The 26,186-nt window shown below is 37.7% G+C and overlaps 1 protein-coding gene across 4 annotated transcripts; it reads right to left on the bottom strand.

Moving 5' to 3' along the window:
* Positions 1 to 56: 56 nt before the first annotated feature.
* Positions 57 to 26,186, bottom strand: LOC127934554 (integrin beta-1-A-like). 4 transcript variants are annotated; one of them, XM_052532034.1, is made up of 17 exons: positions 25,783 to 26,180; positions 22,587 to 22,627; positions 12,725 to 12,782; positions 10,436 to 10,521; positions 8,441 to 8,660; positions 8,109 to 8,279; positions 7,776 to 8,014; positions 6,218 to 6,373; positions 6,041 to 6,136; positions 5,834 to 5,923; positions 4,564 to 4,704; positions 4,217 to 4,419; positions 3,890 to 4,128; positions 3,546 to 3,768; positions 3,233 to 3,465; positions 2,951 to 3,117; positions 57 to 1,342 (listed from the first exon to the last, which is right to left on the bottom strand). In XM_052532034.1, the coding sequence occupies exons 3-17, from the start codon at positions 12,780 to 12,782 to the stop codon at positions 1,277 to 1,279; spliced, it is 2,388 nt and encodes a 795-aa protein (XP_052387994.1). In that variant the 5' UTR covers positions 22,587 to 22,627; positions 25,783 to 26,180; the 3' UTR covers positions 57 to 1,276. The 4 variants fall into 4 exon arrangements, with proteins under 4 accessions (XP_052387994.1, XP_052387977.1, XP_052387986.1 ...); XM_052532017.1 differs by having other exon boundaries at positions 25,980 to 26,180; XM_052532026.1 differs by lacking the exon at positions 22,587 to 22,627 and having other exon boundaries at positions 25,783 to 26,186.

Genomic DNA, 26,186 nt, shown 5'->3' with positions numbered 1-26,186 from the left:
CTCACATTCGATTATAATGCACGCAGACTCACAAACAGACACCGATATCAATGCAGTCCAGTGTTTTGGGTTGTTTATTTTTTTTTAAATAAATAACTCCTAGAAACAAAAGACAATGAGCATGATGCAAAAATGACTTTAAAATGCAAAGTGTGTATGTAACATGATTAAGCTTTTCAAAGCTTTAGAGAGAGAGAGAGAAGTAATCTTTCTTTAACACTGGTCTTTACTAAAAATAATATGAGAAGTTATTCTGATTTATGAACAATGTTACAAAGGGACAAATAAAACAAAATAAAAGTGAAGTTCACATCTGGAAAATAGATCATGCACTGTAGACAAAGATTTGGCATCAGTTATAGAGAGAAAATCAGGACCTGAGTTTTCATTTCCTCATTCTTTAAACAAACCTAAAACCTGAAGATCTTTTCATATTTCTCCACATTATAATCATAATAAAAAGTTGATTGTTCCATGCACAGACAATGTTGAAAATCTCTCTCGAACAGCATTCAAACTCAGATGTTATCAAGTCAATGGCATTTAAATCAAACACTTGACACATTAATTCACAATTTTTTTTTTGATGCAATTAAAAAGATATTAAACCTGTCCATTTTAGATTGTTTCAACTCATTAATGTGCACTATAGAAGGTCACTAAGCCACCTGTCTCACAGACCAAAGAAAGGCAAAGTGAGCACACCAATACAAAGTCACACAGACTTAAAAATTATAATATGGTCTCAAATCATCCGGATTTCTGCAGACGACTTAAGCATCTAGATGAAAAGCACCATGTGTGCAAACAGCAGTGGTCGGCTGCAGCTACCTACTACACCAGTGACAGGACACTCCATCCACAGGTTCAGAAAGTTTCCTCTTCCGTCAGAAGACACAAACTGACTCAAATAATTGTGCCTAGTCTTTCTGTATAACATCCTTAATGCATACTTGACCACATCTTACCTACAAAACCCGTCATCTAACTCAAGATCAGTTGTAACATTCAGAAAAACAAGGCAGATCTGTGGCTAAAAATCTAAACTGAACACTGAAATGATTTTGTCTCAGATTGCATAAAGTAAAAACTCAAGTTTTTACATACTGTACAGTTCCAAAACAATGCATAGCAACACAGGTTAATCGATCAAATGCACTGCCAAAAGGTGATTTAAAAAACACAAAAAGAAAATAAACTGAGTGAAGTTCAACTCTTCCATTCCTCTTGAACTGCTCTGCATTCAGTGTTGCTGGAAGATTGACACGTTCGTCCATTACTTGCCCTCATATTTGGGGTTGACCACCGTTGTCACAGCACTCTTGTAAATGGGGTTCTCGCCCTGGAGATCAACATGAGGACAGGATAATTAGATCAACTTTTAACAGAACTACACAATTGGCAGGTTAGGATGCTTCACAGCAAATGCAGTAAACAAACAAACAAACAAACAATTTTAAGAAATGAATACAAAAACCAGCAAGCAATACAAAAGGCAATATTTCTGTAATATTAATTGCACTCTTTAAATAAATAGCTCATCCAGAAATGAAAATGTACTCATCCTCAGATCATGAGATCTGTTTGATATGAGTTTGTCTCTTCATTAGAACAGAGGTATTTAGTAGTTTATCATTTGCTTCATCAGAACAGATTTGGAGAAATGTGCAATGAACGGGTGCCATCAGAATGAGAGTCCATCCCCTAATGTCCCCTCACTTCAAAATCAACCAACATATTTGTTTAGAATAGTTTTGGACTCTTTTTGCTTGTAAACACTGCTTTGGCTGTGCATATTTCTCTCCTGATTTAAATGAGAACTTTTTTCACTGCTAAAATTAAAGAATTCTTAATGATGGATTGGTTTCTTACGAACACGCAGCTTTTCACTTCACAGGATGTTACGTGATGGACTGGAGTGGTGTGGATAATTGTGATATTTTTATCAGCTTTTCAGCTCTCATTCTGATGGCACCCATTCAAATTTCTGCAAAAAACTGCAAATTTCTCCAAATCGGATCTGATGATGAAACAAACTTCTACATCTACATCTTCTACATTTTCATTCTTAGGTGAACTATTCCTATAAGGACCAAGAGTTCATAAAAAATGGAGTTCTGTTCTGAGGTTCTGTGTTTCACAGATCATAATTCATACAGGTATGGAACGACATGTAGGTGAGTAAATGACCTAAAAGTCATGCCCTAATAATAAGTGTACTAGAGTATATAAGTACAAAGGACAATATAGAAGTTGTTCATTTAATTGCTGTTAAAGTGATACAGATAAATAGACAGACAGAGAGGAAAAAAAACATATGTAAGCAGCAAAGAATAGTACAGACTCAGAGTGTGACGCCCTTATTATAATTTATTAATAGGGCTCTTGTATATTGGGTTCTTTTGATAGGACAAGAAGAAAAGGTTTGAAGAGAGCAAGACAGAAGTGAGAAAAACAGAACTTAAATAAAGACAGACAGGTGCTAGAGAGTCCACACCCCCACACCCCACCCAACATTACAACTAACTGACCTGTGCTTTACAGAAATGTAAAAAAAATAATTCTATATGTATATATAACATAAGTTACAGTTCACTGTTTTGTTAAATCTGAAATATGTTTTGCTAAATCATCACAATTAAAAGAACCACTTATACTACTTCAGTCTGTGTGCATTGAATTTATTTAATACACGAGTTTCACAATTTGAGTAGGATTACTGAAATAAATGAACTTTTCCACGACATTCTAATTCATTGAGAAGCACCTGTATATATACATATATATTGGGAAATATTACATATTCGTTTCATGTAGATCTTATTTGCGTTTAATAACTTTGACAGTTTTCTCTAGGCAACTGAAGTGGCTACATAAAGGCATGACTGAATAACTTAAAACAGATAATTGTAATGTAACGTAACATGTAACGTAAATAAAAGAAACTAACCGTGTCCCATCTGGCATTCATCTTCTCCTTCTCGAACTTGGCGAACTCTCTGCGGTCATGAATAATCATGAGCAGCTTCCAGATGAGCAGAAGTGCTAAACCAATCAGAACGATTCCTGCGACCACACCCGCTACGATGGGGATGATGTCAGGGCCAGAGGGACACTCTGTGAACACAGGCACGATGCATTAACAGAAACAAGAGAAATAAAGTTTCAACAAAAAATTATAACTCCAGACCTACTGGTACTTTTTTTTTTTTTTTTTTCATCCTCCACTTACCAAGTTCCTCTACCACATGGACCTCAATGGTGCTGTCGTTCTTAGTAGCGTAGGTGAAGAAAAACCAACAGTCATTAGCATCGCGCTCTTTGCAGTGATTGATGTATGGCTGGTCGTTGGGCTGAGGAAGTTCTTCCTTCTTCTTCTTCTTTACAAGAATGAAGTTGTTACATTGTTCGTTACACGTGTCTTTCTTTTCACCAGTACCAAATGCTCGGCACTGGACGCAATCCCTGTAAGGAAAGACACAGGCGAATATATTTCGTGCCACTAGCTGAGTGTAACAAGCCAGCCGTTCCTGTAAATAACTCACTTGTGTTCAGTACAGACTCCGGGGCAGGTTGGGCAGATTTCACAAGTTGGACCCTGAAACTTTAAGTCGGTACATTTGCACTGGCCGCAGTCGCAGGTGCCCCGACCGTTACAGATCTGTTTGTTACTGGCCAGACAGGTGGAGGTGTCCAGAGAGCAGTCGCACGCACTGCCCGTGTAGTTAGCGTCACACATACACTTTCGGCATTCACAACGACCATGACCTGGAAAGTATAGAAAGTTTGTAACTTCTCATCTGTGTAATCATGTACTGTTCCTCCACATACAGTATGTGAAGATCAGACTGGCGTGTTATTTCAGTGTCACGGTTCAGCATCTTCGTACCTCCGCAGAGCTTGTTGTTGGAGCGGTCACAGCTGAAGTTGTCACACTCGCAGAACTTCCCGCTGTATCTCTCCTCAGGGTTGTCTCTTTTCTTGCACTCACATGTTCCACAAACGCAGTCCCCATTGTTGCTGCAGATGTCCGTCCCGTTATCCATGCGGCAGTTCGCGTCCAGATCATCTGTTCTGACCTCGTCTTTACTACATTCACAAAGTCTGCCGATACGTCCCTCATTGCACCTGAACGCAAGCAGACACAGATAATATTACTGCCAGGTGGAGGTCTTGATTTGGTCTTGTATACAATGTTTGAATAATATTAACTAACCTGCATGCTCCACACTCCAGGGTACCGTTGCCGCCGCTACACTCCGAACTGTTCGGGATTCCCCCTTTATGACACGCACATTCGCAGATGAAGTTGAGGACGATCTCCACCTCCTCCGTGAAGCCCTGCGGCTTGATCTTTATAGTCTCTGGTTTGTCATTAGATGGACAGCCTTTAGCCGTGATCGATACTTCAAACATCACCTGTGACAAGAATCAAGAGCTTTGATTAGACTAGCAGTCTTTGGATTTTTACTCATGTTGTTTTAGGAAACTGTACCCAGTGGAAAGTAGTGAATATCTGATGAAACTGTCATAGATGCTCCATAAGGAGGATATTATTCTCACCTGATCTCCAATGGAGATGTTGGAGCACTTTCGTCCATTTTCTCCTTCTTGGCTCACTCCATTCTTGCAGTGGGAGACGTAGGAGATGGACACACCTTCAGGGAGCCTATTGTTCTCCAGAATGATCTCAGAGGACAGAGACTGAGAAAGAGATTTAGGAAAGGGTTATTTAAGAGTTTATGAAAAATTTTTTTTGGGAAAAACTTTTGTTCGGCATGGATGCTTTCAACTGATTAAAAGTGTCAGTTAATGCATTTATAATTTACAAAAGATTTCTACTTCAAATGAATTTTACATTCATCAAATATAAAAAAAAAAATCATGATTTCCACAAAATATTATGTTTTCAACTCTTTACTGATAATAACACAGCAATAAATTACGTTAAAATATATTAAATAGAAAACAGTTATTTAAAAAAGTAAAAAAAAATTACTTTTTAAAATTGGAACTCAAGATTTTAAATTATCTTTAACAACTATTACTGTTTTTACCCCAAACTGCATTGTCATATTTCCACATATTTTTCTTGGTCAAGAACAAGAAAACTATTCAATGACTTTTAGCCTCTGCTCTCCATAATTATCGTAAGCGTGCAGTATATGCTTATGTTTATATGAAGCCTTTTTGAAAAATTTGTCAGTTTTGGTATTTTTAGCCCCATAAATAAATAAATGTATGAGAAACAGTTTTGCAACCTTAACACAACTTCAAGAAAAAATAAACCTACAGAGCTCCCGTTTATTTAGATACGTTCAGATACGGAACTTTATTCGTAAGCAGTTTTCTAACTTCCCCTTTTTGCCAAATAAAAATGTTCTTGATGATATATTAGACCTTCATACATCTTTGAAAGGGCTACGTTATTGCATTCTTTCTGGTCTAGATCAAAACTGTCAGATTTCTGGAGGAAAGTCTTCTGTTAATTTCCTTTACCAATAGATAGTTTGGTATTTTGCCATAATCTTATTCTTATGAACTGGAAGTCAGCAGCTCCTTCTCCTTAAAAAAATTAGGTTCCAAATAAAAGCCAAAACTTTTTCTAAACGTTTTTTCCTATTTCATTTTATTAGTTATTTATTTAGTGTATAATTATGCTCATCTGGTGTTTCCCTTTTTCTTAATTTGAATTAATGTATGTTGTATGTTTATGTGTATATGTATCTATATTATTTACGTTATTTTTCTAATAACATCTAATCTAAGATAAAGCAAAAAAAAAAAAAACTTTTTAGAGACTTTAATCCATGAGTTACTGAGATCTACTCACTTTATATGCATCAATAATCAGGTTTATCACATTGCCCGAGTCCGAGGATAGCGTTCCCACAGCTGACTTTGGAATGAGGTTTTTCAGCTCCTGAAGACAAATATAAAAACAGGGTTTTTTTTCCCCCATGCAGTATTTTATTTCCAGTAGTGTAACAGCATCAGACTTGCCTATTGATGTGGAGACAAAAGATAGCTGCTTTATTACCTGGTAAACTGGATGGAACTCTTCAGTTACTGCAAAAATGGTCTGAATGTTGTTTTCACTTAATTTTTGAACAAGGTGTGCAATCGAAGGATAGTCCTAGAAGGGATGGAAATAAATTAGACCCCTTGACATGTATACTTTATGCAGTACTGACTTTATGCAGTTACACACACTTACATAGTAATGGCTCATGGTGTACATGTTATCTTGCAGATGGCATTTCCCATCATTAGGAAGCACGATGCCACCCAGTTTTCCGTCTCCAGCGAAGTGGAATCCAGCGTCCGTGGAAAACACAAGCAGACGGGTAACATTCCTCCAGCCGATCTGATTCTGAGGTACAAAAGGAACATAAATTTCAGTTTTAAGTCAGCAGGGTTAGAGGTCATGTCACTTTAGTTTGGTTACATGGCCACATCTACTTAGTAGACACTGGACAATTGGTTACAAATCAATACAACTAAAAAAGTTGGTACAAGTTTCGGCTGTTTTTTTTCCGATTGTGGATCTAATGACGTAGACGATGATGGAACTCCTTATATGAGCGTTTCTCTCGGAAAAGCATGCCCGCGCACACACATTGACCAGAGGAGAGCAAGACCGGGCACATCAATATCATCGGCAACGCTGCATAGGATTTGTTCGAGAATGCCTCCAAATAAGTGCGTTTTTGGATGTGAGGTAAAGTTTACCGTGTTCAGCTTCCCAAAGAACCCAGCGTTACACGAACAGTGGATGCAGTTTGTTTTTCCGGGGCAGAAATGGAGTGTATCAAGTGCGTTTGTGTGTTCTGGTCATTTAAGTGACGAATGTTTTATAATTAAAGCCCAAGTTGACGCTGGATTTGCACATCGTTGGCTATTAAAACATGGAGCCGTCCCTGTGATAAAAGACCCCATTCATGTAAGTACAATTGCATCAGATTTCGGTCTTTTGTTGAAAATCAGCACATAGGTGAATATATGTTAATGGAAACAACACGAAACATCAGTATTATAGCTCCGCTCACGGTACGCCTCCAGGAGCTCGGCTTTTTCTGGAAAGAATCGGAAAGCTGTATTTTCTTTTATAAATATGATAAAACTAAAGACCTTTTGGAGATATGAAGGATGCAGTACTACTCTATAGGTACTCAAGATTAACATGAGATTAGGTGAAACGGTGTATATTATGTACTCTTTAAAGTCGACTTTTATGTGATGAAAGTCGAAGTCGACTAGTTGATGATGACATCATTATTACTACAGCTTAGCTTGGAGCTGTAGAAAACAGCTATATGACATGCGCTGCCCACATAGTTATTGCTCCTATAACAGCTATTTTTTAACAGTTCTTTTGCCTTTGGTTCATTCGATTTCTCACAGATGTCTGCTCTTTCTTCATCATATATAGATAAAGTAGCACAGTAAAGATTACATTTATATGAATGCATTCATGATGCAATTAATTTACCTGTACAATAAGCTGTTTAGAATGCGTGTTCTCCCGTTCAATTTCGAGCGTCCAGTAATAGAATCACACATGGCTTGTGGACCTTTCGGAGTATACATTTATTTGTCCTTTTAACTGTTTGGAAATGTGGAGTGTAAATGTAGAAGTCTTTCAAAGATTTATTATGTTGTGCTCTCTATAGGACCGGCGACTAGTCAAGCTTAAAGCGTCATGGCAGGCCATTGAAGTCGATTAGTCAGTGCAACCACTAATATATATACAAGTATATATCAAAATAACGAACCGCACAGACAGCCACTTGCATGATGGCATCGAACCCTCCCTCTGGTGAGTCCAGGTTTCCCGAGATCTGCTGCTTGCTAACAAGCTCATTAAACTGATATCCTTCTGAAGTCAAACTCAGCACATTTTTATAGCTGAACGGGCTGGTGCAGTTCTGGTCTGATGAGCAGGGGTTTAGCAGTTTGGCTGGTGTTGTGCTGATGTACGGCATGACAGTTTTCTCCACAAAGGAGCCAAAGCCTGGAAACATTGACAAAGAATGCAAGAAAAGGCGTTATGAACTGCAATACAAATGAAGACAAATCCAGCGCGGATCCTCCTTAAGGTTCCTTACCAATCCTGAAGTCTGATGTGATCTTTTGCATTTCACTCATAAGGGCGGTTCCCAGGTTTTTGACGTTCTCTAAATCATCTTTCATTGAGTAGCTGAGGTCCATCAGGTAGTAGAGATCTATAGGATAATCCTCAGCCCTCTTGAATGTCAGATTAAACTTCTGAGCTTCACCTGGGTTGAAATGAGAGAGCATGTGATTAGACTAAAGGGGAGTGAGTGAGCTGATTATTCCTAGAAGGAGAGCATTACTTCACATGACATTCGACTTTATTACATGATGACCTAAATCTTTTAATAATAATTCCTGGAATTGAGGAGGAAGTGAGCAGAACCTGATCTGAGGTCTAGGGTGAGTTTCTGTGGTTGAATCTGGGTGATCTCGTCCGGCTTCAGTTTTACTCCATCCTTTGTGCGGTCGGATAAAGGTTTGTTCTTGTTGACACTAACAGTCCCCCGAGGATTTTGTATGTTGGCTTCAGAGCAGCCCTTCTTAATCAGAGCTTCAATCTCATCACAGCGTGTGGACTTCTGCTCACCCTGTTTCAGAAAGTCCTGCAGAAAGAGTTTATGAAGTTTATTTTCACCCCCTAAAAAATAGCACCAGTTAGAGCACAGCATCAGTAATATTTAATATTACAAAAGATGAAGCGGTTTTAAGGGACATATATAGAGAATTGTGTTCTTTTGAGACAATATCCCGATTGATGAATATCTCGATAATTCAATAACACTACAACTATGGTATCTCTATGGCAGGGATATTCAACTGACCCTTCGCCGGGAGTTCGAAATGTGAATCTTTCACATCACCATATTGCCCAACAAACAAACCAGACAAGAGAGTAGATTACAGCTGGTGGACTTGACTTGAAACGAGGTGTGTATTGACGTCTTTCCATGGTTGAAACAACATACTTTCTAATGCTCATTTATGATTATTTCATGTTATAACTAGTAAAGAGGAAGAGATGATTGGTTCACATGCTCTGTCTTGTCTCAGCGATGTATTTTTCACTGAGTTAGAACATGATGTGTGGCGTGAAAACACCACGGTTTGTTGGACTCACACATACTAAGAAAAGTCCCACCCCAAGCTCAAACTGATGTTGGTGTGTTGGGCTAGTCAGGATGAGTGCCTGTTGAAATAATTAAGAAGGGGCAGTTCCCAACAGAGCTCAAGCCCCCCGCCCTGCATTACATGAAGTTAAGTGATAGTCCACTTCCTTCTTTCTGTAATGTAGTCTAAGATTGCTGTTTTCGGTCCTGCCACAGTCTGCTCCACATGGCAGGAACAGACATGATCACACAGGACGGTGACTCATATACACTGAGGGGGATGATGTGCTCAAGTTCCATTAAAATGACTCAAGAAACTGTCTGTAACAATCAGGGCTGCACGATTAACTGAAATAGAATCGAAAACGACAGAAGCTGGGATTATCATCCGTATCTTTCAGAGAAGCACGGTTCTGTGATCAGCAGTAAAACTCCATCCGAAGGCCAGAGGGCGCACTTGCGATGGTGTTTATTTCGGGAAATGTTTATTTCGCTTCAGCTGAATAAACAGAAGATATAACTGCTTTTATTGATTCAATGCGAGTAGTAAACACATGACTACGACAATATATGGTTTATCGGAGTTCTTATTTTATATTAAAATAAAGTATATTTATAATGCAGTGGCGTTATCTCCGCTTAGAATACTATGAAAAATGTAGAAATATCCTTATTCTGTGTAAGTCACAACACCTCACAGAAGGAATTGTTATGAATTGTCATTTGAATGACGTTAAAAACATGTTCGTAAATGTGGTAATTTCATGTGCTCTCGGGTGGAACAATATTTACTACACAGAGCCATAGTTCACAGAGAAGCTACGCAAACTGCTGTCATTATCGCAAATGATTTCTTCGATTTCATAATTGTGCAATAAAATCATCTATGATTTTTTTGCGAAACTTGTCAGTGAACTAAAGCTCTTTGTAGTAAATGCTGCTCCATCTGAAAGCAGGTGATGATGATTTACTGCTGATTACTAACAAAATGAGCATGACAAATACGGCTTTATTGCATTCTATTAATTGTGCAGCCCTAGTAATAATAAACTACAGGCGAATAAAGGTGGGACAGGAGGTGGATATTTCAATGGATATTTCTCTCTCCCAAAAACAAGTTTTTTGGAGCGAGAATTGTTTGCAGAATCATAGGATATCCTCTAAAGACTTGGATAAACAAAAAAATCTGTTTACAGGAAATGGTTTCCTCTTTACCTTTTTCTACTAAATGCACGGCCATTTTAATCTTTAATGGTTTTGTCTGAACTCACCTTGTCTATACACCAGCCACACTTTTCTCCGGCCTGAATGCATTCTCCACAGGACTGGGCTGAGGCCTTGGTGCACTCGTTACCATCTGCACACACACACACACACACACAACAAAAACATCCATCATTCTCAATTTCCTCCCACCATTAACAGGAAATCCAAATCAAAGAGCATTTAATAACTAACACCATGGGCAGCCATACACAATATGATTCTCTCTCATGAGAGAGTGGCCATACGCAGGTTATGTGAACGGTATTAATAATGGCATACTTACTGCCTTCTCTAAAGACTTAATGCAAACTATGAGGCCAGCACATTCAGAATAAAGCACACAGGACTGGGGGACATTCCTAGAAGATGATGCTGTGCTATGAGATTTTTCTTTTTCGTAGATTTCGCACTGCTGTCATATCTGAGATATTCCTGGAATGAAATGCGCTGAAAATCTCTAACAGATGATCTGGCCAGTATTGCAGGGATTTTTTTTTTTTTTTAAGGCTCTGGCCTGGTGTGTATTCTGAGTGGAAATACTGAGTGTGTGTGTGTGGGGGGGCAAAGATATTCTGCATAGATTTAAGAAGAAAACAAAATAATACTTTGTTAACATGAGGTGAGGGCAAAATCAAAGACTGCATTCAAAACAGTGTAGGAGATTTGGTTAAAAAGTATTTTTAGACAGAGCAGTAGATCACTGAAAAGCTACACACTGTCACGTTCATTATCGAAAGGGGATGCATCTGCGATAATGAACGTGATATTGTGTAGCTTGTCAGTGATCTATGGCTCTAATCCCACTCCATTTGAAGCAGGTGATGGCGATTTAGCAGTTAACACGGACTAGATGAGCGTGATACATCAAGTTCGATATATCATGTACATCAATATGTGTGAATTTGCATAGATCTGTGCAACTGTGTTCTCGCAGACATGATAAATCATCAGCACGTTACGTTACGCTATTGCAGACCAAGTCGAGAATGGACAGCGTTACTATTGTAATATTATGTGCTTTTTACTATAGCATTTTCCCACCGGTGAATAAGACATGAGGTAATCTCTTCGTGTCACTGGTAAGCCTCTGGTCTACCTGTGCATGTTAATGTGTTTTGGAGGAGGTGAGGCTTTGGAGAGTGATTTGCAGGGAGGGTGGGATCTTATTCTTTCAAAGCTAGCCTCCCCAAAATCACTTACCCTTCCTTTAAAGGGGTCATATGATGCGGTTTCAATTTTTCTTTTGAGTGTTACAAGCTCTTGGTGCATAAAGAAGATCTGTGAAGTTGCAAAGACTAAAGTCTCAAATCCAAAGAGATATTCTTTATAAAAGTTAAGAGTCAACCACTCCTACCTAAAACGGCTCATTCTAAAATGGTCCCATGTTACTGTGTGTGAATATTTGCATAACGCCGTCCAAATGTTCACGCAAAGAAAGGTGACATAACTTTTATTCTCGCTGTTGCCACCAGCGCCATGTTGTGGACCAGTTTATGTGAGCGGAGTGGAGCATCAGCAATTTCCCCTTCCTGCTCCCAGCATTTAATAATCACTCCGCTCCAGGTTCAACATTTCCCGCTCATTGGAACACTAATGTGCAAACTTTTTTTCTTACCACGTGACAAATAATACATGTCAGCATTAAAAGGTATAACTTCAGTTTTTTTCCGTTACAAAAATAGTTTGTGATGAAATGTTTTTGTCAGTTTATTTTACATACGGACCGATGCATTTCTTCTACAGATTTTTGCTCATTCAAAATCAGATAAAGATGAAGAAGTAACACTGTAAGATAAGATTTGTTTGAATGCATGATTGAGAGAGCAATTGCATGTGAATTGTTAAGTATTGTAGTAGCTTACTTGTTTAAATCATGCTTTCAGCCGAAAATATTCAGTATCTAGAAGGATCAAGCATCCTTGAGAACTATAACTTCCTGCTCAAAATGTACGCATTTCAGAAATACTGATAACTAATACAACTACAATACTCAGAAAAGCAGCGCATAGAGGAGAAACAATAATGTACAATGTGTAAAAAAAAACTTAAACAACAAATACATTGCATTACACCAAATAATGTTATTTTTCCCCTTTAGCCCACACAAACCTGCAGGGTTCCCACACCCACTTTTTTGACAGAAAATCGCCATGACAGTTTTTTTTTCTTATAATTTAAAATATTTTAAAATTGTGCAATATAAAATATATTCACAACAGAAGCATTTTCACTAGTGGCCCCAGACTTTTGAACCCAACTATATATCTGATGCTTTCCAAATCTGAAGTTCTTACCTTGTTGTGCCCTACTGAGTCCAAGAAGAAGTGAAAACAGGAGCAGCTTCACATCCATCTGAAAACACAATAAAAGGGGTCAACTCAAAACCTTTCATTCTTCTTCTGACTGGTCTTCTCTCTTGTTATTGTTGCCATTTGTTATGTTATTTATAATAATCATACTTTCTCATTTAATTAAATATGAAGCATTTTTGACTAAACCAATATCAGTAAAAAACACTGCAACACAGAGGAAAGGGCGTGTACATGTACCGTATGTGTTTATGACTTCTCAATGTGTAGGCAGAGTGTTGCAAGGTCACTTCCTGTTTCTCCTAGCACAAATGCATGGTCACAGTAAAACTTTCTAACGGTTTGAACAGAACTGCACACACAGATTACTTGTCTTCATTTAAAGTCACTGTACAGTCCCACTGCAGTAACCTGGGGTTAAAACTCACAACAACATACTGTCAAACATTACAGATCAAGTCAAAGCCTATTTATTATTACGATAGTCAGCATAGAGACACGCAGAGCGTTCTACTTTGTGCAAGTCAGACAAGTACGAACAGACATCCAGAAAAAGAGAGAGACTCTACTCCCATTTTTGGTGAACAATGGTAAGACGATGAATCTGTTCTTCCTATGGAACAACCTCACTGATGAAACAAAGAGGAGGTATTCCTTTTATCTAGAGTACAGACATCAGTGCCAAACACAGCAGATTTGGCCTTCTTAGGAACAACAGTGTTTGCACTAACACACAATGCTGTTACTTAGCATCCAAAAAATAAAAAACACTTCAATCACAGACAAGCTACTTTTTCACAATCTAGCATGAGAAATGCACAATCAGCAGGGGCAAATCCAGCAAAACTCTCGCTGTTCTGAAGCAGAAGATACATGTGACATGAATTGTATCAACACAAACTAATATTTCTTTCTTCAAAACACAGGCAGGCATGTGTGCTGTAGAGACTGGATGGGTGGGTGAACTGCAGTAGACTCAACCGTTACTCTATCTACACACACACACACACACACGCGCACACACACACACACACACACAAACCTCAGACCTGTGAACACTTGAAGATAAGCAAACTATAATGCTGCTTTCACTGGTGCCGTTCATTTCGACAACAGATGTGTGTGCCGTAAAAGAGACAACATGAAGAACGGTGTGTGATTTGTCATGGCATATTTACTCAATTTTTTCTTTATTTATCCTTTTGATGCCTCTATAAATTTACAACTTCACTCTAATTTAAAAAAATGCCCCATTTGACATACAGTATTGTTCAAAATAATAGCAGTACAATGTGACTAACCAGAATAATCAAGGTTTTTCGTATATTTTTTTATTGCTACGTGGCAAACAAGTTACCAGTAGGTTCAGTAGATTCTCAGAAAACAAATGAGACCCAGCATTCATGATATGCACGCTCTTAAGGCTGTGCAATTGGGCAATTAGTTGAATTAGTTGAAAGGGGTGTGTTCAAAAAAATAGCAGTGTGGCATTCAATCACTGAGGACATCAATTTTGTGAAGAAACAGGTGTGAATCAGGTGGCCCCTATTTAAGGATGAAGCCAACACTTGTTGAACATGCATTTGAAAGCTGAGGAAAATGGGTCGTTCAAGACATTGTTCAGAAGAACAGCGTACTTTGATTAAAAAGTTGATTAGAGAGGGGAAAACCTATAAAGAGGTGCAAAAAATGATAGGCTGTTCAGCTAAAATGATCTCCAATGCCTTAAAATGGAGAGCAAAACCAGAGAGACGTGGAAGAAAACGGAAGACAACCATCAAAATGGATAGAAGAATAACCAGAATGGCAAAGGCTCAGCCAATGATCACCTCCAGGATGATCAAAGACAGTCTGGAGTTACCTGTAAGTACTGTGACAGTTAGAAGACGTCTGTGTGAAGCTAATCTATTTTCAAGAATCCCCCGCAAAGTCCCTCTGTTAAAGAAAAGGCATGTGCAGAAGAGGTTACAATTTGCCAAAGAACACATCAACTGGCCTAAAGAGAAATGGAGGAACATTTTGTGGACTGATGAGAGTAAAATTGTTCTTTTTGGGTCCAAGGGCCACAGGCAGTTTGTGAGACGACCCCCAAACTCTGAATTCAAGCCACAGTACACAGTGAAGACAGTGAAGCATGGAGGTGCAAGCATCATGATATGGGCATGTTTCTCCTACTATGGTGTTGGGCCTATTTATCGCATACCAGGGATCATGGATCAGTTTGCATATGTTAAAATACTTGAAGAGGTCATGTTGCCCTATGCTGAAGAGGACATGCCCTTGAAATGGTTGTTTCAACAAGACAATGACCCAAAACACACTAGTAAACGGGCAAAGTCTTGGTTCCAAACCAACAAAATTAATGTTATGGAGTGGCCAGCCCAATCTCCAGACCTTAATCCAATTGAGAACTTGTGGGGTGATATCAAAAATGCTGTTTCTGAAGCAAAACCAAGAAATGTGAATGAATTGTGGAATGTTGTTAAAGAATCATGGAGTGGAATAACAGCTGAGAGGTGCCACAAGTTGGTTGACTCCATGCCACACAGATGTCAAGCAGTTTTAAAAAACTGTGGTCATACAACTAAATATTAGTTTAGTGATTCACAGGATTGCTAAATCCCAGAAAAAAAAATGTTTGTACAAAATAGTTTTGAGTTTGTACAGTCAAAGGTAGACACTGCTATTTTTTTGAACACACCCCTTTCAACTAATTGCCCAATTGCACAGCCTTAAGAGCGTGCATATCATGAATGCTGGGTCTTGTTTGTTTTCTGACAATCTACTGAACCTACTGGTAACTTGTTTGCCACGTAGCAATAAAAAATATACTAAAAACCTTGATTATTCTGGTTAGTCACATTGTACTGCTATTATTTTGAACAATACTGTACAAATGAACTTTCCATATTGATTTATAGCATTTAACTTGTATTTAGAATTTCATATTGCATTGTGTTTTAGGGTTGAAGGCAATGTCCATAATGATTATGGCAAGAAAATAACCAGCACCTTCGTTTTAATTTTTTCCACCTTTTTTCTTTCAGTGCATGTAATTTATTCCTTATTGCCTTATTTGTTATTTTATTTATTGACATAATTGGCACTTTTGCTATTTTTTTTTTTATTAACCATTTTACCTTATGTTTCACTTCTTTGGTAATAATGTTTTTGTTGTAGTAATAGAGCTGTTCAGTTATCCAAAAAACAAAGTTGCTAACGCAAGTTTAAAAACATAGGTTGCAAGCAAGCTGCTATAAAAGGACTACAATAGTTGTTAGATTCATTAAAAAAATCATGCAAACTCACGCGGTTTCATAGTTACAGTCCTTTTTAGCAACTTGTTTAAAGAAAATTAAGTATGGATGATCCAATCAGGATTTTTGTAGCTGTTCACCGATAACAGGAAGCAGTATCTGCCAATGTCATGCCAAACCTCTCACTGTAGGTACGTTGTCAGCTTTAGATTGACCTTTATAGAGACCGGTGACCAAACTTCCCAAAGCGATTATCAGCCGATAGTAATTGATCGGTAGCCAATCAATCGGAGTGCCCCCTTAAGTGTGAGGTATTCATGTGCGTCACACAGCAGCACTCAAAAATTGTAATTTTTTTCATGTTTTTAGGACTAAAAAATGTATTTCTCTAAAGCCCACTATATTAGCATTGAAACTAAAACAGAGAGATAAAAAGAGAACCGATGCAGCACAAAACACATCCTAATAGATTTATTTTCTTTCTATACAGACACACACACACGTGGTAACAGAGATGTATAAAGTACTAGAGAACCATACTTGAGTAAAAGTACAAGTGCTCTATCAAAAAAGTGACTTGAGTAGAAGTAGAAGTGCTCTTTAAGCACCACACTTAAGTAGAAGTACTAAAGTATTCAACATTTTTTGTACTTAAGTATTGCAAGTAGTCTATTTTAAAATGTACTACTCAAGTACTGAAAGTAAAAGTAGAAGTATTGTGTTATGTAGCTATTAAAGAAAGTAGTCAAAAGTTTGAACATATTGTTTTTACTATTTCAAATTATTAACCTAAAGGACAATCACAATTCCTTTGACTGTAACTTCTTGTAAACAAAAAAACGGTTACTAGGGTTAGTTAGCCCAATTTGCAAAATGATGTCATTAATAACTTACCCTCATGTTGTTTCAAACTCATAAGACCTCAGAGGGTCATTTAGAATTTTTTAAAGCATCGAAAATACATTTTGGTCCAAAAATAGCAAAAACTACGACTTTATTCAGCATTGTCTTCTCTTCCGTGTCTGTTGTAAGACAGTTAAAAACAAAGCTGTTTGTGATATCCGGTTCGCGAACGAATCATTCGATGTAACCGGATCTTTTTGAAACAGTCCACCAAATCCAACTGAATCGTTTTAAACAGTTCGCGTCTCTAATACGCATTAATCCACAGATGAATTAAGCTTAACTTGTTTAATGTGTCTGACACTCCCTCTGAGTTAAAACAAACCAATTTCCCGGAGTAATTCATTGACTCAAACAGTACACTGACTGAACTGCTGTGAAGAGAGAACTGAAGATGAACACCGAGCCGAGCCAGATAATGACTCGTTCACGAGTCAAGAACCGTTTCTGTCAGACGCGTCCGATTCGTGAACTGATGAGCTGATGATACTGCGCATGTGTGATTTAGCGTGAAGCAAACCGACACACAGAGCGTCTGAAACGAACTGATTCTTTTGGTGATTGATTCTGAACTGATTCTGTGTTAATGTTATGAGCCCAGGTGCAGTCAACGCCAATGACGCCATTGCATCGAGCGCAAAAGAATCGGTGAACTGTTTTCTTCAACTGGTTTATTGAATCGAACTGTCAGAAAGAACTAACGTTACTGGTCATCCGAAAACCGATGCAACTGGTTCTTGACTCGTGAACGAGTCATTATCTGGCTCGGCTCGGTGTTCATCTCTCTCTTCACAGCAGTTCAGTCAGCACGCGCAGTCTTCTTAATCGCTTGATTCGCTCAATGATGTGCCAGCTTCTGAATCTACAGTTCTGGCAGTGGTTTGTAATGGAATGATTCGTAACATTATTATAATTGTAACGAGTAACGATGCAGCACATAAAAAAAAATATCGGAGTAAAAGTATTAAACTCAGCGAAAATATGTACCGAAGTAAAAGTGGAAGTAGGAGAAAAAAATAATACTCCAGTGAAGTACAGATACCGCCTTTTAGTACTTAAGTACAGTAGCGAAGTAGTTCTACTTCGTTACTATACATCTCTGCGTGGTAAATATAAATGATGTAATAATCTCAAAGCCAGCTGTGCAGTTTCAGATCAGAACACTGACGACTCACTGATTGTGGTAAAAGACATCTTCACACCAACTTATTAGGTTGAATTTACACTACTGCTCAAAAGTTATTTCTGTAATGATCCTTCAAATATTATTCTACTATCCTGATTTGCTGCCAAATAAAAATAATTCTTATTATTATCATCATCATCATCACTGTTGACAACAGAAGGCTGCTTAATATTTTTTTGAAACAAAGATTTCGGGAATCTTTGATGAACAAAGATTTTAAAACAACAGCATTTATTTCAAAACGAATTCTAAATTTATTTACTGTCGTTTAATGAATTTAACGCATCCTTTCTGAATAAAATAATTAGATTCCTTAAAAAAAAAATTGTTGATGAACTGAAGTATTCAAAGAACATTGTCTTTGAAAGATGTTTACAGTCATTTGCAGAAATTCTTGGAACCCTTTGCATCTCAAACCAGTGACATCATAGTCAATGAAGTTTCAGATATTTGCTCCTCAGAGTGACCTCACTGGTCAATTATTTGACAGTTTCACATTTACAATTCTCACTGACACAGAGGAAGGGTAAGCTACGAGACAGCTGGCTCTACAGTCTGCCGTTTCATTCTCAGCCGTTCTGTGTTACACTATCTTCAGAGAGAGTATGGTGTGTAGGAGAGACAGAAAGCTTCTCAGTTCTGCCTTGTCTGCTTTCCCCAAGGCTGTGTTGTGTCAAGGCCTTGAAAATGCAGCCCTGGAGTCTCTATATACAAATATGTGTGTGTGAGAACACTCCTTCATCTGCCTGGAGCTTCTTTGATTGTTACTGTTCCAAAGTCCTGCCCACATTAAACAGATTAATCACAGCTCTACCAGTTCTCTGCCTTCGGGCGTCACATTTTCTTGGAAATGTTCTGAGAAGATAAAATTATGTGTGCAAATCAATTCAATCTTTTTGAGTTCTTGGAAAAATAAAAGTGAAAAACAAAAAAATTGTAAGTGAGGTGTCATTCATGTCAATAGCACGGTCAAAAACTGATCGATAGTTCAAAATACCTATATAATACATAAAATATCTACCTTTAACTTAAGTATCACTTTCAGTTGTGTCCATACTGAAACTCATTTAGTAACAGCACAGTTCAGATTTGTCAGATTCAAACCAGTAACTCACTCAAATCTCTTTTTGAATTATTCATTAAAAGAATAATTCATTCAGGAATAAGGGGAGGTTTACACAACAATGTTTACAGCCAAAAACGGGAAACTTTTTAAGCATTTTGATTGTTCCGTTTACACATCAGTGGAATTTTGGGGACTGAAAACGTGTTTCAAAGTTCAAGTTTTTGAAAATGGCGCAGTTATCGTTTCCGTGTAAACACCCAAAAAAATGAAAATGAAAATGGTGACGTTATGCGCGCATAGTATATGTTAGCTATGTAGGCACGCGGAGTACATGTCTACTTTTAAGGCAAACATACACAACAATGGCGGAGTATATGGTACTGTTGTTGATGCTCAAGAGTTTGCTACAACAGTGGACAACATATAATCATCACTTCCCTACAGGTACTGTTTACTAACAAGGTGACGGCGCCAACTACTGGCCTGGCAAACATAATACAGCACTTTTGTCCATTTTCGTGTATGTGTATAATCATAAATTGTTTTCAAAAAGTTGCTGTGTATACACAACGGAAAACCTTTTCCGTTTTTGACTACACCATTGTGTAAACTTGGCCTAAAGCCCCGTTCACACCAAGAACAATAGCTATAAAGATAACGATATTAGCATCCACACAAGCGAACGATATCGTCTGTTTATTCTAAGTGCATGTGAGTCTGCCGCTTTACATTCTCGTGCTCGTCACAGCAGGATGGGTGTCAATGTTTATATCATTCATCACCTGGAAAAAAAATTGTTCTGAAAATGATTCAAACGATATCGTTTCTCTGTGCCTTTATCATTATAGCTGTGGTGTGGACTCTGCTATTCTTTTTTTTTTTTTTTACTATATCTTTATGGTTATCTTTATAGTTATAGTGCTTGGTTTGAATGAATCTTAATTCTATACTGGTCATGCTGCATGTTTTTGATTCACCAAAAAGAACCAGCTAATAAAAGTCTTTCAATTGCATCTGTTTCAATACAGACTGCAAGCACCACTAATACAAGCACATAAAGATGTGTAAAACCTATATGCCTCTCTTACAGCCGGAGCTTCAATTCGGTGTCTTTGCTTTAAGGTTTCTTTTACACATTAATTCTTAAATGGCTTTTCTCAGTTATCCACAACCTGCTGATTAAAGTAACTGTCAAGACAAACATACCACAGAGTGACCATTAACCCCCCTACAGCAGGACGGCCATTTCTGTAATTAAACTGCCTTACCCTGCCAACCCCCCTCCATCACACACACACTGCTAAGTGATGGAGCTTATTTACCGACAGAGGATGACCGACAGACACTGAGTAGGGAATATCCACCTCCAAAAGAGACTCAGACTTCATTGCATTGAAGGTACAGAATCAGTTTTAAGAAGACCTGGCTTTTGTTTTTGTTTTTTTAAGTACTAGAAGCAAGACATTGATTTGCCCTTAAGCAAAAAAAAATAAAAATTGCAGTATTAACAATTGGAGCAGCCAGACATAACGGCATGCAATAGAAATTATTTTGTCCTAAACCCAAACCCCCTGCATTAAGCTTCTACTCACTGAGCATCAATGTGCCAACTGAATGCTATGAAAACATACAGTGCTTAACAATTTATTAGACCACCTGTCATAAGACAAAACAGAAATGGTTGAGGAATCGGTCCAAAAAAAAAAAATCTAAAAAGGTTATTGTAATTTTTGGACTAAATAGTATGTATTCACATAATAACAAAAATGGCCTCCTTTGCCTTTCATCTCAGCTCACATGCTTGCTGGCATTATTTACTTTTTGAATAATCGGGTATCTGAATAAAAAAACACTTTTATAGCACTTGACAATTTTTTGTTGTCTTTCTTTCACAGATAACAGCAATAATTATATCATGGCATTAAAAATAGCTTACTACCGTTACTAAAAAGCTTACATATAATGGAGGTCTAACCAATACAGATAGCTACAAAAATTGTTTTGGTTATTACCAATACTGTTAGTTAAGAGCAGCAGTGGCAGAACCCTTACAAAATTGGTTAAAAACCTTATATACATTTGTTAATCACTAGGCTATATAGTGAATATAGTTTATATCTCTAGATCAAAATTTACAACAATAAAGATAAAAGATGAATAAAATCACAGTAGTTTTGCAGGAAGACACATTGTGAGCACTTTGATCACAGTTAGTCTCATTTTTGCACCGAGGACGCACACACGTATCTGTAAATGTGCCTGACAGGCAATCCATTACACTAATGCATCAGCTTGAAGCGTAAAATAAAGATTCCTCATATTTTGGGCAGGTTGGATCACATACTTTTCCTGCAGGAGCTCATTCGGTTTCCACCAATATTTGCATATCTATAGATATGCATTATTCAGTGCTGTAATTTTATGTGATAATAATTTTCATTATCGAGAATAATCGATTAGTTGTTGCAGCTCGATGATGACCATTTTTTTTTTTTTCAAAGCCCTGCCCCAATCTCAGCTCATTGTAAATGTGTCACACCAGAAATGAGGACAGGAAGTGAGTCAAAGGGCAGTCTGGGCCGCAGCGTTAATATTAGAATCAAACAAGCAGCTCATTCTGACTCCATCTCTCACACACCTTTAACACCCACACTGACTTTTATCAGTCATACATATTCACAACAGCAGGTTACACGACACCATGGCATAATGGCAGACCCTGAACACCTACAATAAAGTCCTGATGAAACTCTGATATTTCATTCTGTATTATGAATACATTTTAGTCTGTCCATGCATCACTCATCACAATGAATCCTCTTCAATCTGCATCACAGAGTCATTAAAGTTGTATGATTTGAACACAGACTCTTTATCCTGTTGCCTTTACATGTTCAGATCCAACCTCTTTCTTATCTTTTGTGGTAAAAGACTATGCTGTTTATAATGGAGCATTACTCAGACACAAACGTGCACACACATGCACAACATCACACACAAGAACACAGGAGAAGCCACGGTCTACCACCTCTGGCTCTTTTTATACCACAGTAAACAGTTAAAATCCACTCGGTCCAAAAAAAAAGAAAGTGAAAAATGCTCTAGTGATTTGTGATAAGAATTTTCTCAAATCTTTTCATAGAGTTGGTAATTTCAAAAGTCCTTATATAGGAAATAGGAAGAAATGACTAATTATTACTGTTTTTGTGCCACAGTTACGTTTTATTATGTACGGAAAGCACATACTGTACTTCTCCCACTCTCTACCTTACAAGCACACACACTTACACACGGAAACATACTTGTGCACAGTAAAGTGTTGTAAGCTCTGCTGTGACAATTTTATCAATAAAATAGCTCAATAACTTCAAAGCTAAAATACGTTTCTCAAAAGAGAGGTAATAATGGTGCTGTTCTTGAAACAGATAAACTTACATTTTCAATATTAGTAGAGATGCTAACTCTGCTGCCAATCACTGTTGAGAGATAAACAGACTTCGTATAATTCACACCCGCTTTCTCATAACTGCATTAGTCTGCTATCAACGGTTCAAGCCTCCATTGCTAGGGTCTAAATGACGTTTTGGAATTAGCAACGGAGGAGTTAGATGAGATGCATAAGAAATTAAGTAATTAAAGGACAAAAACCTGATGAATGTCTTTAAATTAGTGCTGTCAATCGATTAAAAAAAATTAACTAATTAATCGCAATTAAAAGACTGAAACTTTTTGGATATGTAAATGTAAAATGTAAATAATTAATGTAAACTCAAGACAAAGAAACTATTTAAATTCAAAATATGATTGTTTATTGGAATTTTTGTTTAACTTGTAACACAGATTTTCTCATGTAAACAACATACCTGCAATAAACCATCAATATCCTCCAAATTAACTGTTGGCTTGAAAGCCATATTTATTACAGAAATAAAAACACAGGCATGTAAGTACCATTTGAATTTCAAAACAATCAATGCCAATAAAAAACATATGATTTCCATGTTGAATTCTAAGTGGACTGAAAAAAAATTCCAAAGTATAGTCATTGCCAGTGCTTTAAGTGGGCCGGTACACACCGGTACTCAGTACTGCCACTTCCAAATATAGCTCTTGAGCGTACCGCCACCTCTCCATGTGCCCAGAACGTGCTTTTAGCGTACCGGTACGCTCATTTGGATATCTGTTTTAATAGAGGTTTTAATCTTTTACCTGCACTGCCGATTTTCAGAGCGCCCTTCACAATGCAATCTTCCTAATTCATCCCACCCAGAGCAGAAACTACATTACCCATTCACCCTTAAGTTATACTAGTGAATAGCGCATGTGTCGCTTTTCCCACTGTTAAGTGTCAACAACTCAACGTGGCCGGAGAAGGTGTGTGAAACTCGTTGTGAGTTATACTAAAGCAAAATCTTGAGTATTTATTGTCTGATAAACATTAAAAACTGTCTGCGGAGGTTGAGTCGTCCTGCAGCCCCCGCTGGCTGTTCATTGGCTGCAGCATCTTTTTTCTAAGTTCTAAAAAAATACCGTAGACGGCAAGGCACAAATTTAGATATTCATTTATCTAATTAATCTATAGCCTATGCACAAAGACAATATGATCTTTTTGTCCCCTTTTTGTTTTAAAGCTTGATGAAGAGAGAGAGCGCAAGTTGCTGCAGCTGCGAGGAGGACAGTGATGCACGCGCACAGGAGTTATTGACAGTTCGCGGCACTGTGTACAAAAAATACTCCGCTACACAATTATTTCGTTATTTTCGTTTAAGCTTATTAACGTTAGCGTTACAGAAAGGTCTGATTTACGCACTGTTACAGTCATTGTTTTTTTTGTTTTTTTTTAAACAATGACATTTGAGTTCATGATTTTAATGTTGCTGTTTCTTGTGGCAGACTAAATGAAGAGTAATGTTTCTTGTGACTGAAGAGTAATCCGGCAGAGTTTTATACTGAAACTTTCCGTCTAAAAGTCCTTCCTTGGTCTTATCCATATTTCTTTGCACGTTGAACACACATAGGCCACAACTGGAAATAAAAAAAACTGCAACCGCGTTAATTGCGTTATTTTTTTTTAACGCGTTAAATATTTCAAATTAATCGAATGCGTTAACGCGCTAATTTTGACAGCACTACTTTAAATACATAGAACAATATTTGAGCTGTGGTAACCACAGTATAAGCAGAATAATTGACTCTGGTTATTGAATTATTAGAAAATGCAAAAAAAGAAAAAGTTGTAATTATTCAACTGACTGTCTCAATAATCTTTTACTTATTACATTATAATTATTAAAAAATAATAATCAAAAAAAATATAATAAAAAACTATTTTCCCTGATATTTCAACTTTCAACCAAAATAACAGCTACCACAGTTACTGTTACTGCTAACCCATAATCAATATGGACCTTCATTTAAAGTGAACCAAGCTTTGAATTTTTTTCTTTTTGTGGAGGCTGACACCAAGTTCCCATTTTTTGCAGCAGCAGCAACAGTTGTAGTAACAATAGCAAAGATTGTGGTTACCATGTTTCTATAAGGGTGGGTTCTGTCAGAATAGGAGACAGAATACACCAGTCTGAACCTTAAATCACATACATGTAAAGTACCCTAAATATTTTATTTATTTAACTTTTTGATATTGCAGGAATGTGCTATTTTCAGTCAGCTAAGATTAATTAATGAGCAAAAGAGTCCAACAAAGATAATATTCAGCTGGTCACGTGATGATGGCCAGATGAGGCGACCCGCTCTAGGCTACTGATATGACTTAGTGTACCTTTAAAATATATTTCAATTTTTTTTTATGTCGGAAACCTTTAAATGAGGAAAAATGTACTAATGCAGCTTTAAGACATCCGGCAAATATACAAAATTCTTCCACACGATTACGTGACCTGAATATCATTTTCGATATGAGAGTTTAATGCCGTTTCGCGGCGGGATATTTCTTTGTAAAATTGGGCCGAAAGCACTTCACAGCGCTGTTCATGTCTAAAGCCATTTTCAATTTCTCCTAACGCATCTCAAATCACGGGCACAATGCCTCCAAGCATATAATGCAGTCATATTTAGCACTGTTGCAGTAACAATGCAAAAGTTCACAATATGATCCTTTAAGTGTGTTCATATCAGTTCATATAAAGTCAATGGTGGTCTAATGTCAGAAACAGGATCGTGAGAAAAAGGCCATATCATTTAGACTTCTAGGGAATCATATTTACACAAGCGACTACCAAAAAAAAAAAAAAGCATTTTTCAACCCCAACAGCCCCCCTCGGACCTTTTCTACCAGGACTAAAGCAGTTAACTAAGTTAGTTGACTTGCAAAAGACGTTGGGGACACACACGACACACAGATCCAAAACAACAGACGTCTGGGAAAGACATAGCCTGAAGGAACACTATTCGCATATGATCTGCGAATCAGTTCTGGGGCAGATCCACGTCTGTCCTTTGAAGTGCAATGGATGGGACATCCCTTCCCGAAGTTCTTACCCCAAGATGACTCTCCAGATCAAACCCTAAAGCTCAAACCCCCTGGCTTACTCTTAGATATAATGCATTTGACAAACGGTGCTGGCACTAAGGTTTGTTTAAACAAAAAAAGTGATATTTTGACGTTCCTTACCTTAACAAGTGTCCGCGACTATTTAGCAAACTACCATGCGTTATTTTATTTATTTTAAAATTGCATTTGCAATGGAATAAACCTCCTGCAATGCTCGGATCAACAGTACAGTTTCTCGTCCGTGTCTGTGGAGTCTTTGTTTCGTGGCTACTTTGAATCAACAGCTGGTTTAAAAAAAAACGAAGAAAAAAACCCACTGAAAACACGCGATTCCCTTGCAACCAACAACGGGACAGATAAATGGCTAAATGAGGGCAGGTAGTCCAGCTCGCCGTTCCTCGTCCCGGCCTGTCCTGTCTTGTCCTCTGACCAGATGGTTAATGTGTTTGTATCTGTGGTCGATGGACTGTGAGACGAGTTTGCGATAGCAAGCCTCTCCCTTCCTCCTTCCACAGGAAATAAAG

Source organism: Carassius gibelio, chromosome A2 (assembly GCF_023724105.1).
Source record: "Carassius gibelio isolate Cgi1373 ecotype wild population from Czech Republic chromosome A2, carGib1.2-hapl.c, whole genome shotgun sequence".
Lineage (NCBI taxonomy): Eukaryota > Metazoa > Chordata > Actinopteri > Cypriniformes > Cyprinidae > Carassius > Carassius gibelio.
Note: the sequence above shows the minus strand (reverse complement) of the source record. Positions and strands in the feature narration are given on the sequence as shown.

Coding starts and splice junctions, on each gene's coding strand:
- LOC127934554 (XM_052532017.1), bottom strand. Junction 8,015..8,108: donor CACATCAGACTTCAGGATTG/GTAAGGAACCTT, acceptor CAATGTTTCCAG/GCTTTGGCTCCTTTGTGGAG. Junction 4,129..4,216: donor CTGGAGTGTGGAGCATGCAG/GTTAGTTAATAT, acceptor GCTTGCGTTCAG/GTGCAATGAGGGACGTATCG.